This window comes from Marmota monax, unplaced genomic scaffold (genome assembly GCF_021218885.2).
Source record: "Marmota monax isolate L192 unplaced genomic scaffold, Marmota_monax_Labrador192_F-V1.1 WCK01_AAM20220418_F8-fsc00124, whole genome shotgun sequence".
Classification (NCBI taxonomy): domain Eukaryota; kingdom Metazoa; phylum Chordata; class Mammalia; order Rodentia; family Sciuridae; genus Marmota; species Marmota monax.
Window position 1 is genome coordinate 1,265,648 of NW_026692505.1, and position 13,616 is coordinate 1,279,263.

The window sequence follows — 13,616 nt, forward strand, 5'->3', positions numbered from 1 at the left end:
GTATGAAGATTGCTCAGAAAACTTGGAATGGAAACATCATTTGACCCAGCTATCCTACTCTAGATTTATACCCAAAGGGCTTGAAATCAGCAGACCTTGGTGACATGGTATACTGATACTATACAACAGCCAAACTATGGAACCAACTACATGCCCTTCAACAGATGAATGGATAAAGGAAGTGTGGTATATAGACACAATAGAATATTACTCAGCCTTAAATAATTAAATTATGGCATTTGCCAGTAATTTGACAGAGATGGAGAATATTACGCTAAGCAAAATAAGCCAATCCAAAAAAAACTAAAGGCCAAATGTTTTCTCTGATATGTGGATGCTTTAGTTCACAATGCAACAGCGGGAGGAAGAATAGAGGTACTTTGGATTGGGCAAAGGAGAGTGAAGGGAGGATAAGGAGTATGGGGATAAGAAGTACAGCAGAATGAATGGCACTTATTACCCTATGTATGCATATGATTTCACAACCAGTATCATTCTACATCATGTAAAACCAGAAGAATGAGAAGTTATACTCCATTTATGTATGATGTGTTTCAAAATGCATTCTAATGTCATGTATAACTAATTAGAACAAATCTTAAAAACTATATGTGGATCACAGTTAACTATTCAATAAATGTTGCTTCTTCTGCCAAAGGTAAACATAGACATTCTCTTTGTTGATGCAACAAATAAGCATGCCCATTTGGACACACATGCACACATCTATACACAACACATAGTCTCTGCAAATGCTTCTGTTCTACTGGCAAAACTACCAAGAGGTGAACAAACAAAAAGAATACTAATAGTAACATTATTCAAAGCTTTCTAACAATTGAAATCTTAAAAAAAATAATACTAATAGCCTAGGTAATACCATTTCCATGAAAAAATAAAGCAAGCTTTAAACCATTTTAAGATATGTATATTTGGGTTTGCATAAAACATTTGCAAAGTTTCTAGTCAAATTTTCACAAATCCCAGTAGAAAAAGAAGATATTTTCATATTCAGAATCATTCAACAGTATCAGTTAGAATTGTAAGTAGAAAACTAGAAAATGCATCAGAAAACTGACATACAGATTTTCAAATGCAATTGTCTTCCCCTTTCAGAGGGGTTAGTATCAACCATTAAGTATGCAATGAACAATATTAAATTTTTATTTCACATAGTAATAAATGAGGAAACACCATGGGATTCTTCTGCATAGGTCAAAGGGAAGAAAGCAGGAATAACTCTTTCTCATAGATACTATTCACAGTTGCACGAATGTCATGAGGAACCAAGGCATATAGTGGCTCAATGGCTAAAAGAGCCAGTATTCTGAAGAGAACGTGACAACTATAAGTAAATAGAATACAAGTTTCATATCCGAGCTATACAAAGTGATAAAGAAAATGCCCACATAAGTATTCTACAGAAGAATTCCCATTGGCAGACTATACAAATTATAAGGAAAACTACAACATTTTAGGTAAAATTGAGAATTCCAGGGAAAAAAAGCCAACATCTTCTCAGATCCAAAGTTTAAACCCCAACTTATTTATAATATAAATAATTTTCATCACTAAACGTGAACAGTTTAATTGCCTGAGGTAAAGAGAGCCAAGGAAATATACACAGAAATAAAAAAAATCTAATGATGGTCAATAACATTAGTAATAGTCAAAATATATATCCTGCTTCCTATTTTCCAGGCACCACTCTAAGTGTTTTACCTGCATTTAATAATTTAATGAAGTATTTATTATTATTACTCTCACAGATGAGGAAACTAAGAAATACACTGAGTGACTTTTCCAAATCACACAGCTTATAAATGACAGAGATACTATTTGAATTCAGTCTTCTGACTCCAAAATCTATGCTCTTACCACTAGGATTTTAATAATTATGTAAATTCAATGCCAAATCATGCTCATTTAGCATGTAACCTTGATATAATTTAATATAATGTAATGAGAATGATACCCCATCTGTGATCAATTTCTCTAAAACCCAGAACCCCAGTATACTCATGAAACAACCTCAAATTAATAGACATAAAATATTTCACCAGCACTCCTCAAAATTTCCTAGGTCTTCAAAGGAAATCTGAAATACTGTCATAGACTAAGAAAACTAAGACCAAATGTAATGTGTTATAGTGGATGGGATCCTGGAATAAAAAAAACATGAGGGAATATCTAGTCAAATTCATATTGTAGAGTTCAGTTAATAGTATATACTAATGTTGGTTCCTTAGCTGTGACAAATGTGCCATGCTAATTTAAGATGTTAATTAAGAGAGATGATATAGGAACTTTGCACTTTCAAAGTTTATGTAAACCTAAAACTATTCTAAAGTAAAAAGCTTATTTTAGAAAAAGCATGTAACCAACCAATTCCGATTTGATTTTTACTTCCCATCTCCACCTATCCATTGAGGTATTTCTTGGTGAGATATCTAATAAATAAGCAGCCAGCATGAAATAAACACAAGGAAGGAACCAAATGACGGATTTTCTTTCCCATGCCAGAGAACTAACTCCTGGCAAAAAAAAAAAAAAAAAGTGAGGTTTTTTTTGTTGTTGTTGTTACTTGTGGAGAAAATTCTTTGGAATCTAGACAAAAGTCCTGAAGAGAAATTAAAATAAAATGTAATTTGTCCATCTCTCTCTCCTTGGCCCTCTTCCTCTCTCCAATCAACAACAATGTAACTTTTACTCTAATCCTAACCTAATGGAATTTTAAAAGTTGGGCATTTACAATACCAAACTAAGTAGTATTTCCATGTTTCCTATTCATTACAACTATACAAAACAGGCTTTTTATTCAGTCTTTCCAGGTACCAAGTGCAACTATGGGATTTATTCCCTTTTTTATTTGGCACCTTGGGAAGCCAATTTTGACTAAACCCTGAAATGATAGCAGGAAGCACCCTTATGTTAGATTAAGGAAAAACCCCAAACTAGAATGTTATGGTAGAAGACTTCTCTACACAGGAGACACCTTAAGGTGGAGAAAAGTTAGATAAGAAATGAGCTTTCCAGACAGACAGTTCATGACAGCATGGTGAACTTGCATTTTTCAACAGTGCAGTACTTTAGTATGCCAGAAGTACAGCATACAGTAAATGGTGGGAAATGAGGCTAAAGAAGTAATACCTTGAACATGGTTCTAGATATATTTCAGGAAGGGGAAATCTATTGTGAACAAACAGAAAGTCACTTATGCAAAAAACATCAAATATAGATATAGGAATTAGACCTGAAAATAGTAAGGTACATAAGAAAAACTGTCCTTGGAGTCATCAGTGTCACAGTAAACTTCCATTGATGATAAAATGCATAAAAATGTTGTGGTTTATACATATTGTGGAATACAATACAGAGGAGAAAATGAATAAACTATAGCAACGCTATCGATAGGGATGAATCTTTTCTTTTCAGAACTGAGGATTGAACCCAGGGGTACTCCATCACTGAGCTACATTCCCAGCCCTTTTTGTTTTAAGACAAGATCTTGCTAAATTGCTGAAACTAGCTTCAAATTTGCAATCCTCCTGCACCAATCTCCCAGGTGGTTGAGATTACAGGTGTGTACCACCACAACCAGCTGGATAAATCTTAAATACAATGGGCAAATCAACAGAAAAATTCCTAAGGTATGATTCAATTTATATAAGATTCACATCCTGATATTCCTTTTCCTATGTCTCTCAAGAATATTATTGGAGATCAAATAAAACAACATGTGAAACCACTTAGAACAATTCCTAGGACATAACAAGCAATTAACAAATACTAAATATTTCTATTATTGTTATTTTTTAATATATTTTTAAATTGTGTATAGACCTTTATTTTATTTATTTATAAGTGGTGCTGAGATTGAACCATGTTTCACATATGCTAGGCAAGTGCTCTACCACTGAGCTACAACCCCAACCCATTATTTTATTATATTAATAAAATATTAATATATTAAATAATAATATATTATTAAATAATGCTATATTAAATAATTCTAATTTTCATCTTGTCTTCTTCTCTTAGAAAGGGAAGAAGAACCAGTGCATTCTAAATTCCAGTAGAAGAATCAAGCAAATCCATTAATATCTGAAGCTTGCTGCATTTCTACTGTATTTCTCCAATTCTAATATGCAGATTTTGTGGTATTTTAATGTTTCTAAATGTGGGACTGCATCTTCAAATCAATGTATAATTTAATGTAGTAGGTTTTTCTTCCTAGAAACTCCTATTAAAATGAAGATGTGTCTTACAATTCATTGTGTCTCAGGATTGAGGAAATAAAGTAATTATTATGCTGTTGCCATAGCAGGCATGACAATTTTAAAACAAGAATAGCTAAGCTTTTTAGAGAGTGGAATCCATAGATTTTTTACATTGCAGCAAATTCACCACAACAATCATAACCTTTAAAAAGAGAGAGGGGGCTCTTTTAATAAGCTGATTGTCTTCAAGCCTCTGCAGCCCATAGATACAAATAAATCAAACTACCTTGGGCCCCACATTTTTTTGGTTCTAACCCCTCAATGCTAAGCTTCGGGACTTCAGCACACATGCACATACACCCCACTCTGAATCTCCCCCAGTTACTTGGTAGAGTACTCTATGCTCAGGACTAACCCTTCCATATGCTTCTGCTCTGTCCTCTCCATTGACCACTGGGTGCCCAGCCAGCTGAGGGAAAGTGCTCCAGCTGCCACTCCTAATTCTACCCTAGGATAACCCTGCCTCCTAGTTCAAGAACTATATTTCTTGGTACTCAAAATCCGTACGTCGTCCAGATGAATTTTCCTGCTGCCTCAGAGTCATACATACAGAAACATACCACTCACTCCTTCAAGAAAACTGGGTCCCCTGCAGACATCTTAGCAACATAGTATATCCTTTTTGGAGCTGCATGTAATTCAGGAAGAATATTGGTTGGGAGTAAGGAAATAATGAAAAGCAAGTGGCAATCTTATCATTTCACCATCCCCTGCTTTTTAAGGATGCCTTTTAAGACATCCTTCTTGATCATGACTAAAGAAACATGTCATGCCCTTGTTTCCTTGGCTAAGGGACAGACAACTTTATATCCACCATCATTTAACTAACCAAGCCTTTTCTGACTGAGATGTCAGTTTTGTTCTCTTTCCTCTCTTAGATGACTCCTCACTGTTGCCCCAAGGACTTATTTTCCAGAATGCTGTCCATTTCTAATGTGAAAGAAAATGATGGTCAAAATGTCTGGAAAGGGAGGATCTGTTCCTCCTATTTCCCCACCTAAATGGGAAAAAAAGAATATGATTCCCTTTTATTGTGAATTTCCCCCTAATGTCTGCCCATACTCAAGAGCCAAAGTTCCTGGGCTACTTTGCCCTATCTCCTCATTATTAAGATGGTAACTTCTGGTTCAGTTTGAGAGAATTCCTGAAACCATAAGCATTTCTGCAAGCACTGGAGAAAAAGTCCATTTATTGGGACAAAGTAGTATTTAGGAAGTTCTCACTACTCCATACATGCTTTATATATAGTCTTTATATTTCCAGTAAAAAAAATCCTCATTTTTTTTTAATCTGTGCAAGTTCCTAGATTAAATAATCCTGTGATTATTTTTCTTTTCCTGGTCTCCATCCATTCCCCTATCATTCCTCTTCTCGAAAATCTCTTCTCTGGAAAAAAAAAAAAATCTACCTTGAAAGCCTCTTCTTCCTTTAGATAGACAGACAGACAGATAGATTCATAAAAACTGGTACAGAATGAGGGGATACATTCTTTAGAGGCAAGCAGTCTCCAAATCCTAATCTGATTTCCCCTGGAACCCCTGCCACAATTATATTGTATATACCACCAAAGAGAAGAAGTAATAAACTCTAATATCAATTTAAGCCTACATAGCACATTTTTTTTCTGGTACTGGGGATTGAACCTAGGGCCTTGCACTTGCTAAGCAAGCACTCTGCCACTGAGCTACAGCCCCAGCCTTTCTAATGTCAATTTAATATATTGATAGTAATAGCTGCACTTCAGAGAGGAAAATCCCATAGTATCCCTAACCATTTTTAAAAAGCTAATTAGTCCAAGTAGGAGGGCTGCTAAAAGGAAACAGCCTGGTCCTACATGAATATCTGCTTAACCACTGAAATATGAAAAATAATAAACTGTAAACTGCAGCCAACATTCCTGTTTGTGATGGAGATTATCTATGGGGAGGTAACTCACTATATACATTATCAGTGGAGCTGGCTTATGATGGGAAATACTAGTGAAAATAACTTACAAATTGAAATCAAATATAATATTCTGACTTTCCACAAGAAAAGCCCAACTACCAATTTTTTCCTCTCACTCTTGAAACAATCTGGATTAGAATTTTAACTATACACCTTATTTTCTAGCTCAATTAAATATTTAAATATTTTCCCTGGTGTTCAGCTAAAATGAAAAACATGTTCATACTAGTATTTTTGTAATAACAGAAATAAAATCCTTGAGAATTCACTATAGTTAAATCTAGCATTATGAATAACCAGACTGCAAAGTGAGCTGTCAGTTCTTTAGAAGCAATCTGAATCACCAATAGAGATTATTTTACAAGTCAATATAATCAGAAAGTTCCACATTGATCATTTACAGTGAAAAAAATCAAATGGTTAGAACTGGTGACTGTGGTAAAAGTTCCTAATCATTTTCAGTCTTCCATATCAGCTACTATAATCTCAGTTCCTCCATTTCCAAACCACCCAGACCTGGAAGAAACTATAGCTTTATTTTTATATTAAACTTTTAAGAATTTATTTATAAAACAAATAAATATAAGTTTCTAAATATAAAGAACATCATTTTATAGCATTTATTTTTATTTTAAAAAGAACTGGTAGAAATCTATCACCCTTACTAGTGAGGAAAATCAAAGTTCATTCTGTAGTACTTAAGATAGGCCAATGAATGATGTCTTCCCTAGAAACAAAGGATAGCAAACCACTGTAGGATTATAAATAATTCTTGAGCTCTTTCTTTATAAGTTCCTGAATCAAGTTTTCTGGCTGTTTAGTGCCTAAATAGCCTCAAAAAAACTTTCAGTTTCAGATGAGCAATTTTGTAAGCTTTCCTATAGATCATTTCATTGTCTGATACTATACACTAGTAATCTAGATTATTTCATTATCTGATCTAGAGTTTTTAAATTATAAAACTTGGGTGATAGTTTGGTATTTTACATCTTAAAAGGATATGTTTGGGGTGCTAGAGTTGTAGCTCAATGGTAGAGCACTTACCCAGCACATGTGAGGTCCTGGGTTTGATCCTCATCACCATATAAAAGTAAAGAAATAAAATAAAGTTTTTTTTTTTTTAAAGGATAGCTTTGGGGGCTGGGGTTGTAGCTCAGTGGTGGAGCACTTGCCTAGCATGTGTGAGGCAGTGGGTTCAGTCCTCAGCACCATCTAAATAAATAAAAGTATTGTGTCAAGTAAAAAAAAAAATGTACAAGTAGGAGGGCTGCTAAAGCTTTGTTAAGTTTTTATTCCTTTGATAATTTATAGGGATTGATTGATCAATCAATTGATAGAATCCCTACAAATTAAATGAAATTTCATTTAAAATATCTATGATTTCAAAATTAAAAGCATTGTTTTGTATGTGGTTAGGCATAAGCCCAACAAAATGGATTGTTCCATTTTGTTTGCTACTTATTTATCTAGGTTTACTCAGGTCAGAACATTGTCAACTAGGAGCCCCACTTCCAGAAGCCATGTCTTGATTTAGGATCTGAAAACCAAGACTCTGAAAGAGGTCCACTCAGTATCCCTATGAGGGAAAGCCATTACAATGTCAAAGGAATCAAAGCTTAACAAAAGATTTCATATTTTGAACTGAAGAGTGAGGAAGGTAGACTGGTGGTTGGAAATAATCCACAGAAGAAAAATCAAGTAAAAGTTCAGACCTGGTGATTTGGAATCTTAACTCTGAACAGCATATATTTCATGTTATCTAGCTTAATTCAGGGATTTCTTTACCCTTCATTTTCAGTTTTGAAAGAAGAGTTCAAGTTGAGTCTGGAAGTATTCCGGAAACCACTAGTGTTTTTATAGACAATAGAGGAAAAAAAAATCTATCCTCAGGAACAAAATGATTTTTAGGGAGCCCTTGATCCCTTTTCAGCTCTTTACATATGTAAATGAATCCCATATCAGGTGCATGTTTCCAACAATAACAATTTTCATTGTTTAATGTAAGGAAGCACACACTTCAGGGCAAGATAATAATAAACACTTGAGTTGTGTAAAAGGGTTACTGAATATAAACCCAAAGGAGGGCTAATGTTGTTTGGATATAGCCACACAGACATGGCAAATTGCTCAAACTTTCAGAGGATCATACTATATTTCACAAGACCCTGCTGGCAAAAATTACCAGAATATCCAGCAAAATCAGTAAGACTTGCACAAAGATATTCCGTGGAAATGAACAACTGGACAATGAACTAAAATGATATCTGACCATATGCCCTCATTGGATTGATGTCATGATTTCTCCACTGTATAAATCACAAGCTCTGGGTAGAACTCCATAGAATGGTTGGTTGACACTCTAATAGACCCTACTTAACTGGTTCTACTTTACTAGGCAGACCAACTCCCACAGTCCGTAATCATGAATGTCCACAGACTTTCAGAAATGTGAGTGGATACAGAGGGTAAAAAGAATTGCAACTGCTGTACTGAAAATCAGCATTCTGTCCATTTTCAAATGTGTCATACCCTCGCCCCTAAATTCTCAAAGTGCAATATAGCCTTTGCTTTTATTAAGCATAATTTCAGGGGCGGGGAGTACATTATAGATTTTTGTCATTCTTCCTCTCTTCCCCCCAAATATAAGACAATTGTGACTGGTCAAACTCACTCTCTCACAGACTCAGCCTGAATACTGCTCTTCCAGGTCTCTAGCACTACTGATACTTCACTGAGATGGTGTTATTCATATTGAGTTCTGTGCAACCACCTTCACAAATTCACTTTATGAGTAGTAATGAGAGCTTCTCACCTTTGAAAATTTAGGAAAGGGAGATAGGAAAGGGGACAAACTCTGAGACTCTGGGCTTTACTCACTTTACGTACTGGAGTTTTGCAAACATTTCTGTTAGCACAAGGGTTCAACCGATTCTGAAGGTTCTGAAAACCACTGGTGTAAAAAGAAGTGCCAGACTACTTGAACACCAGGACTTGTCGCTTACTGAGCAGGAGAGTAAATTTCCCTACTCTCAATAATAATGGCGGCACCGCCTACCTCACAAAGACCTTATGATGCCCAGGCATCTCCACTAGTAAGGGTGGCCCCTGAGGTGAGTGCGATTCCGTGGCCGGAAGTACCCCTCTGCCAGGCGCGGCCCGCGCGACCTCCAACCCCGCCGCCCGGAAGCGGCCCAGCCCAAGGCCTGCACACCTCCGCGTCCGGCTGGGACCTCGACCCCACCCGCCGAGTTGTCAGTTCTGCGGCCAAGGAATGGAGCCCCACCCGGCTGACCAGGAATCCGAGATGGCAGGCCAAGAACTTGACCCTGTCCGCCAAACTTATTTCTCCGTGGGCCAAGAATCGGACTGTCTCTACCAAGAATTGGACCTGGACTCCCTGAATGAAGATCTTTCCCTCGCCACGCCAGATGTCATGGCACAGACCTCTGTGGGCACATATGAACTCCGCCCAACTTCTGAACCCGAAGATCTAACCGAGGCCGAGCAAATGGAGCTCAAATCAGAGCTCATTAAATTAGAGGCGGAAATCTTCACTCTTCGCCAAGTGTTGGCAGCCAAAGAGAGGCGCTGTGGAGAGCTCAAGAGGAAGTTGGGCCTCACGGCCTTGGTGGGTCTGAGGCAGAATCTGTCCAAGAGTTGGCACGATGTTCAGATCTCCAACGCATACATGAAACAAAAGACATCAGCTGCCCTGTCCACCGTGAGCTCTGTCATCTGCAGGAAACTTGGGGACATGAAGAAGTTGGCCACTTTCAGATCTTTTGAAGGTCTAATGGGAACGATCAAGTCCAGAGTCGCAGGTGGCAGAGAGCTTGGCAGTGACTGCTTTCCTTCTGCAGCAGGGAGTGGGGATGATACGCTCCCGGTTCCAGAGAATGAGGATGATAATGTACCAGGGCCTGGAGATCACCTGCTCCCTTTTGTGGAACCAGAATGAGCCCTTTATTAACCTTGCCTGGCCAGCAAACCAACGCAAGGACCCCCTTCCCTCATCACATTTGCAAATCTGCCCAGCAAATACAAGAAACCCAACCACACTGGTAAAGTTAATTCAGGAAATGGACAGAGTCCGGTTTTAAGAAAAGAAGTGCCCATTTGTACATAGATATTTGCTGCTGTTAGATAGAGAACCCAAAGTTTTGTACCTAGTTATTTTACACTAAAATATATAGATGAAATATATCTCTATACTAGCTTTTCTGGGGTTGGGTTTAATGGATAGCACAATGATGCCAAGAGGGGTCTTTGGCCAAAGCCCAAAAGTCTCTTGGAAAACTAGTCTTATTAGAAGACCAAAGTAGATTTCTGTTTAGGAAGTAGGTATAGGGAAAAGTTATTAAATAATTTGTGCTTTTTCTCCTCCTATCTCCTTTCTTTCAAGTCAACTTGAAACTCCACCTGGCCTACAATTTTTATTTTACTTTTTGCAATGCTGGGGATCAAATCCAGGCATTATGCATGCTGTGCAAATGCTTTGCCTCTGAACTACATCCCTAGCCCTACAACTTTTATTTTTTTTTAATGATAAAGAAAACTCCATTTTCTCTGAGACCCCCAGAAAGGAGAAAAAATTAGTAGTTAGTGGAGTAATTGTTAACACTAATACTGTAAGTTTTATAAAATTTAATTTTTTTCAAATCTCCCGATTCAGCAAAGTAACTTGGCTTTAATTTAGGAGATTACTATTTTAGACCAAACTAAATTTGCAAGTTTACTTTGACTTGTGCTCTTTAATCTCTTTTTATATTAAAGTGAAAGTTTTAAAGCATAACATTGGTAACGTGTCTCTACCATAGGAGCATGTCACGTAAAAGGAGAGAATTGTATGTCTGTTCTGCAGCAATTCCTTCTAGTTGAGAGGTTGGAGGGAAATAGTATAGCCAAATTTAAGAAAGATAAGCCCCTGTCTTAAGCAATATTTTTAAAAGAATGCCTGTCCCCTGTAATACTGGCTGTTATGCCTGTGAATGGATCTAACTGATTGTATAATATATATATAGGATGTTATATATATCTTACTCTATTGGACTACAAGTCTGCCCTTGTCTTTAGCTAACCCTAACCGAGAAGGAAGTAGAACCCAATCCTCCTAGAGTTGTCAAGTCAGTGGGAACCTTGTTTCAGTTGGTTCAAATTTTCTGATATCTGATTTTCACAAAGCTATTAATTTTTTTAGGTTTGTATTTTTTTCTTTTCCATTTTCAAAATGCCAATTCCTGGCAACTTCTTTACTTTCTTTAATCATACTACCTAAAATTTGTGACTTATTGACTCTAGCAGAGTGCCTAGAACTTTTCTTTTCTTGGTTACATTTCAATAGCCTCTAATTGCTTAAAGGTAATCTCTCTAGCTTAAGAAGGTGATCCGGTTTCGTTGATTATTGAATGTTCCCCCTATGTTCCTTTGGTTTTTCTACAATGAAAACAAATACTGTTATAAATGCAAAAGCATTTGGTAAACTGTAAAGTCACTGATGTGTCCCAACCAACAGATCTCTGAAAACAGATTTTTGCTAGAATTAAAACAAGATGCATAATTATTTTACATGCTGTGTTTTAAAATTTTGTTATGTTTTCATGTGCTAGAGAATAAGAGGCAAACTTACTGCAAGTAAAAAGTTAAAACTGTTACCTGAGTCCTAAGCCAGAGGCCTGACTGGACTGTCAACAAATCAGGTCCAGTCACTACCCCAAAAACCAAACAGAAAGGTTAACAGTGAAATGAATGAAATAGAACTTTTAATCAGTGTAGCTACACCAGGAAGACAAGGAGATCCATATGCTCAGCTCTGTCTTTGAGGGACAGAAAATGACTTTGAGATTTTATAGAGAGGGAAACAAGGGCAGAGGTTGGGGATTGCATAGCTGGAGGATTTGCCCCGCTGCCAAAGCAGGCGATCTTGATCAAGTATGATCTGACCCATCATTATCTTGGGATTTGTCAGACACAGCCTTGTCAGGGATTAAAAAAAAAAAAAAAAAGGTGCTATTAGCTTGGGGATAGTTTCAACTCATCATAAGATGAGACCTGTTGATCAGACCTGTTGTTCCTTGAATCCAAGGTGACTCAACAAAGGAGACAGATGCAAAATAGAGGCATAGATTCAGGCAAAAGTGAAGTCTAAGTTCTTGTTACAAAAGTAGTTCAATAGTCAAAGGCTTTAATCTTATATTTCAGAAAGGTGTATGTTACAGACAATCTCAGACTGACATCATGGATTGAAACTAAAATATGCTCTGTTTTATTTAATAATTCATAAAAATGTTGTAACAGTTTTCTCAACTTTTTTTTGAGACAACATTTCACTGTGTTGTGCAGAATAAGCTCAAATTCACAATCCTCCTGTCTCAGCCTCCTAAGTAACTGGCATTACAAGAACGTACCACAGTGCCCAGCATGAGAGCAATAAAGCATATATCTATTTTTGTTGATCATTACATTCATGTATGCCTGGGTTAGAGTAGATACTCAATAAATTCTTGTTATATCAATGAATGAATTAATATCAGATACTTTAGATATCAAATATTGGACCCAGGGCTTGGGTTGTGGCTCAGTGGTAGAGTGCTCGCCTAGCACAGGCAAGGCCCTGGGTTCGATCCCCAGTACCACATAAAAATAAATAAAGATATTGTGTCCAACTACAAATAAAAACTAAATATTTTTTAAAAATAGGATCCAAGAGATTATCAACAACATTAACTGGTTGACAAGTTCCTCCTGATTTTTTTAAATTTATTTCCTCCTGCTTTTTAGCAAAAATATTTCATTTATTCAGAGCATTTTAATATTCAAAGATAATTTCAGACCCTACTATGTGTGAGGAGCTGTGCCAGGCCCTAAAGGCATAGTAGGTAATTACACATAGTCCATACTCTCTAGATACACTTAGTTTTCAAATTACAATGAGCTGCAATCGGTGCTAAAAATAGAGCTATGTACCAGAGACAAAGGAAGTCCTGAGGAAAGGGTGTTCAACTTTGGCTTGGTAGGTCAGTAAATACTTCACAGAGGCAGAAAGTCTTAAGAGACTAGGAGAGTCTGCCTAACAGACAAGAGTAGAACATTCCAGACAGTGTCCAGAGGAACTGAGTCATGAAGGAATGTATAAAAATGGCATATTACAGGAAATACCAGTAAGTCATCAAAGCTAGAAAGGGAAAAGAAATGGTGAATAGGAAAAATAAGCAGGGGCAAAATCATAAGTAAATGGGTTTGTATGCTGCCTCAGACATTTGTATTTAATCCAGTAGGAAATGGTGAAGAATGAAGCACTTTAGTAAAAGTGCTTCAAATTTATGTTTTAGATAGATTGCTGTGATCACTAGAGAAATTGACTGAGAAATGTTCAAGAGGCAGAAGCTCCCC

General features: G+C 36.7%; 1 protein-coding gene across 1 annotated transcript; it reads left to right on the forward strand.

Annotated features, from left to right (window-relative positions):
• The first annotated feature begins 9,531 nt into the window (after window positions 1–9,531).
• Window positions 9,532–10,185, forward strand: Tpd52l3 (TPD52 like 3). The gene has a single exon (XM_046445852.1). The coding sequence runs from the start codon at window positions 9,532–9,534 to the stop codon at window positions 10,183–10,185; it is 654 nt and encodes a 217-aa protein (XP_046301808.1).
• Window positions 10,186–13,616: the final 3,431 nt, after the last annotated feature.

Bases quoted from the DNA above. Each gene is read 5' to 3' on its own strand.
- Tpd52l3 (XM_046445852.1), top strand. From the start codon at position 9,532: ATGGCAGGCCAAGAACTTGACCCTGTCCGCCAAACTTATTTCTCCGTG.